At 41.4% G+C, this 5,024-nt stretch overlaps 1 protein-coding gene across 4 annotated transcripts in view; it reads right to left on the minus strand.

Moving 5' to 3' along the window:
• Positions 1-5,024, minus strand: part of PDK1 (pyruvate dehydrogenase kinase 1) — a 47,006-nt gene that overhangs the window by 33,822 nt on the left and 8,160 nt on the right. For 2 of the 4 annotated variants that reach the window (XM_019553740.1, XM_019553739.1), the window contains exons 3-6: positions 2,631-2,702; positions 969-1,153; positions 619-714; positions 234-311 (exon numbers count right to left, since the gene is read on the minus strand). In XM_019553740.1, the coding sequence (XP_019409285.1) occupies positions 234-311; positions 619-714; positions 969-1,153; positions 2,631-2,702 (431 nt within the window). Of the gene's footprint in view, positions 1-233; positions 312-618; positions 715-968; positions 1,154-2,630; positions 2,790-5,024 lie in introns of all 4 variants that reach the window. The other 2 variants (XM_019553742.1, XM_019553741.1) reach the window with 2 other exon arrangements.

Genomic DNA, 5,024 nt, shown 5'->3' on the forward strand with positions numbered 1-5,024 from the left:
GCTCTTAGACCAACAGTTGTAAAACTAACATAAAACTTCCCTTCAGACTAATCTTATTTAAAAAAATAATTAGGAGCAGAAGGGGATGGAAAACAAATGTAAAGCCTTGTCTGGGATTTACAGGAAGACCCACTAAGCATATGAAAGGACAACACATTCTTCTGTTAGTCACTTCAAAGGGGATGATCATTACACTGAAAAAAAACAAGGCCCCATTGAGCCCAAACATATACCATTCATCTCTTCAAGGACAAGTTCTGGAGAGCTCATGTAATACAAATCACAAAGTGTCTTCGCATTTTCATAGCCATCTATAATATATCAAAGCAGAAACAAGTTAAAGAAAATGAGCATTTCCACCACACACTTTTCCCAGTTATAGTTTTCTGATAAGTTGGTCAGCGAAAATGAAAGATATTATGAACTGCATTGCAGATGGTTCATTATTTTCTATCCAAAAATGAAATACAAGTAGAACTGCCAAAACATGACATTTGAACTGAAATTTTCTGTCCCAGCTAAGGGAGAAATTAAATACCTGCTTTATGTTAGTTCACACTCTATAGATTTTCAAGTACCTTTTCAACGTTCTTGTACAGCAGGTCTGCTGGAATTTACCTTTAATAACTGCTACAACATCACAGTTGGGATTAATGCTTCCAATGTGTTTTGGGTGAGCTGGATTAACTTTAATTTTTCCACCAAAAAGCAAAGCTGCCAAATAAGAAACAATAGCATTTAATAAAAAACATAAAAAAATGGAAAAGAACAAACATTCTTTAAATCCCTCTTTGGCATTCCTCAAAAAAAAAGAGGGGGATTGGAACGGTTGATGAACTTGACAGTGCATTTGTATGTGTCAGTACTTATTTAAGTAAACAACAAATAGTTAACAAATTAAAAAAACAAAAAAAATACAGGCACCTTCAATTTGACTCCTCCCTGCCCCTTTAAACAGTAGCACTTACAATGTTGATTAAGGAGCATTCTAATTGATATGCGACTCATGTAGAAACGATCCAAAAAGTACTGCACATTCTGGGAGGTTACTGGATCAATACCAAAGCTCTCCTTGTACTCAACCACACCCTGAGCCATAGTAGGGATTACATCATTATGTCGATTCCGGATTTTGATCACAGTATCTGTAAAACTAAAATCAATACATGGTCAATTTTTTTTTTTTTACTTTCAAGTGAATTCAAAGTTCATTCAATAAACCAGATTTTCACTAAAGATCAAAACTTACTGCCCCAACTAATGAAGGATCAGCTGCACTTGATACAGCAGAATTAAGATCACATGTATCCAAGTGATTCACAACCCACTTAATCTGCAGCAGGTTGCAAAATTAAAATGAACTGTTTGCTGCGGCTTTCATTTCAAAGGGCACTTTTTCTCCAAACTTCTTGTAGTAACAGTAATGTCCCTCTAAAATCAAGGGAAGTGATTTTTCTGCTATACTGAGCACTGGCGAGGCCTCATCTCTAATACTCTCTCCAGTTCTGGGCCCCATGCTTCAAGTTGTGGACAGATTAGAACGAGTCTAACAGAGCACAGGAAAAATAATTAGAGACCTGCAAACCATGAGGAAAGGCTGAAAGAGCCAGGGTTACAGTCTGGAAAACTGATGTCTGAGAGGGGATTTAGTAAGAGTCTTCAATTACCTGAAGGGCAATTATAAAGGGGATGGAGATACTCTTTTATCTGTGGCTGTAGGGGATGGGAAAGGACAGGACTAGGAGCAAGGGCCTCAAAACAGCAGAGGTAATATAGGTTGGAGATTAGGAAGAACTTTCTGACTACAGGGGTGGTCACCTGTAGGAACAAGCTACCTAGAGAAGTTGCAGAATCTCCATCTCCGGAACCTGTCAAGAGTAGGTTAGACAGCCACTTGACTGGGGTGGTTTAAAACCAGGGGCGATCCTGCCTCGAGCAAGGGACTGGGCTAGATGACCTCATGAGGTTCGTTACAGCGCTACTTTCCTGTGATCAGCTGGAGCTCATCAGCCTATGCAGCAAATTGGAAAAGTGACATCCTTTGAAGTAAAAGTAGCAGCAAACAGCTGGAGCTGTACAGTTCCAGCTGTACAGTTGTTTGCTATGACTATGTACGGGTTAACCTTCATTTTGCAGAAGGGCAAAGGACCTAATCTTATGAAAGATATGGGTTTGATTGTATTCACATAAATGATGCCCTTTATTGAAAAGGTTGTTAGAAGTGCAATGCATAACAGTAGTTTTTCAGAGGTAGAGATCACCCTTAAAAACTGAAGCGGGAACAGTAACTTTTGCTTTGATTGCTATCTGGCATCTACTACACAGACACTGATATTCTGAGGTGCCACTTCCTAGCTCACACCATATGTTCCATCTTATACCTTTTCAATTTCTTTAGTTTTAAGTAGCAGTTCCAAGATCAGAATTCGAATTTGGTCAAATCAAATAAGCAAAAGGTAATGCCTTCCCCTCCCCACCTCCCTGATTTAGTGAAAGTCTGTAGCTCTTATTATTCTTCCATCCCTTACTAAAATGTCAAAAACATTAAAGAGCTTTCTTGATTTGAAATTTCATGTTGCCAGGACTTACACATAAACACACATACATATTGGAATTAAAAATACATTTACCTATGAATAGTTTCTGAATCTTCTGCATTTTTGTCCTTGAAGTCAAGGATCTCCTGAAGACTCTGATCATACCTTAAAAAAATGAAGTTGTGGATGATGAATTTTTGTCCACACGGATCCTCCATTTGCAAAGATACTAATGCTTAACACCTCTTAGCTCTGAAGAAGGAAAGATGCCATAGCCTCAAAATAGTCATCCTACTGTTTAAAAGGCGCTAACATTCTCAGGCCCTATTTTCGGATACTGTCAGCTTCCTAAATAGCTTTATGCTGCATGCACTCCTGCTTGTTTTTGGCCAAAATTAAGTCTCTTTTTACTTTATTGAAGTTTGATCATTCAAATGGATAAGCAAAGTATTAACTCACAATCATATATTTTTAAAAGTGGTTTTCTATATTTGAAAAAAAAATTGCATATTTTCCTTCTCTATTTTGAGTACTTCATTTTGAAATTTAAAATGCATGTAATTCTCAGAAAAAGGTTGTAATAGTTTCAGCACAGTATATGCTGTTTACCTTGCAACTTAAAATGCTGCATTTTCTCACACACAACACGCCCCAGAATATAATGCGCACCTTGTGTTTAAAAGGCAGAATGAAGAAAAAAAGATTTTCCAGTTATGGCTGCATAAAGCAGGGACAGAGACTACTTTTTAGCTGGCCCTCCCTGCTTTTCCTGATTAACTAAAGCTGATGCCTTAGGTCAGGGGCGGTCAATTATTCTGGGCAGAGGGCCGCTTACCCAGTTTTGGCAAGCTGTCGAGGACTGCATGGGTAGCTCTGCCCCTTGACAGGTGCCCCACCCCCTGGTCACCATCTTGGGACCAATGTCCCAATGTCTTGGGACCAATGTCCCAGGGCCAGCACTAGCGGGCCCCAAAGCAGGGTGCACACTGGCAGGGGCTGTGGAGCCGGGCTGGGCTGCACCAGCAGGGCGAGTGGGGAGCTGGCCCGGCTCCATAGAGCCACTGCCGGCTGGGACCCTGTACACCTGCCTCCCTACCCTGGGCCTGGCTGACACCAGTGTGGGCCCCATGCTCCCACTCGCTCCCAGTACAGGCAGGGGCAGTTATAAACACTATCATTATCTCCAAATTCATTCACTTTATTCAAAAAAGGCTTCTCAGCAATTTTACTTTCACCTTTCTAAAGGTCCTGACTTGGATTACCCTGGCACCAGTGAAGACAGAGAATTAACTCAAGCCAACTAGAGCAGTGGACTAATGGGACCTCACATTCAGGCCCAAAACAATTTATTGGGTTCAGTAGATAAAGGTGCTACAATATTTGCTAGACAAGGGTTCTCAGCCATAGGTTCCTTGCTGGTATCACATGCATTCCTTAACTGTTGTTCACAAAGAAATATATTTTTCATTTTAGCCCTGCCTCATGCAAACTTGGTGCAACTGTCATCCCACTTTTAAATTTTGGTATTATTTAGAATAGCTGACTCACAATATTAGAATTACAGGCCATGACTGTTACATTCAAAAACAATTCATTCTTCATTCTGAACTCTCTCCACTATTAGCCATTTATGCCTCCTTAACTCTGGGCCCGTAGCCTCATATTTGACTGTTAGCCCATGAGACCTAACCTTTTAGCCAGAAAAAATGCTTTTCAGCACTACACTGAGCCAAAATAGCCCATTCACGCCAGTTATATCCTGCCCATCACAAGCACAACTCTCCACACATACTCTTCTTTCTTCCACTAAATTTATCCAGGGAGAGATAAAAACATTTCTCATAGGACCAATCACAGAGTTAAAACAACAAAGTTTAGTCAGCCCAAAGGCTGACACAAGTAAAGACTAAACCTGACCCTTCTGTCAGAAAGCTGTGGTTCCCAGGTAGATATTTCTTTAGGATTGTGTTTGCAAAGCTGGGCAGTTTTCAGTCATTTGAAAGGAATGACTGCCCTCATGCAAGCCTCAAAATATAAACAGGCTTCTGTCTTAAACAGTGGTGGAGGAAAAACTAATGCACTTCCCTGAGTGCTTAGCAGGGCAAGTGGTTTCAATCATATGTCGTGACAAAGACTGAATGCACACACAGGTATAATAAAATGATGTGGACTTGCTCTCATCACACAAAATAACACTGCTGTATCCCCTCACATTTAAATTGGCAATCACATTTCTACATTGCATTCAGAGTTCCAGCACACTGTACACACGCCTGCGATCCTGCGGAGACGGGTTACAAGCTGGTGCGGAGAGTACGGGGGAAAAGCGGCCCCTCCCCCACCCTGTAGCTGGCCCCCAGTAACAGCCGCTCCCAGCCTGCCTGGAGCTGCCTGTGCCTGCTCAGGACAGCCCCATGCAGGCTGTGAGCAGCTGCAGCAGAAAGCACCAGCCACAGGACAGGTGAGGGGCCACTTTTCCCCGGGCTC

The sequence above is a fragment of the Crocodylus porosus genome, unplaced genomic scaffold (genome assembly GCF_001723895.1).
Source record: "Crocodylus porosus isolate Cpor-Errol unplaced genomic scaffold, CroPor_comp1, whole genome shotgun sequence".
Classification (NCBI taxonomy): Eukaryota; Metazoa; Chordata; order Crocodylia; family Crocodylidae; genus Crocodylus; species Crocodylus porosus.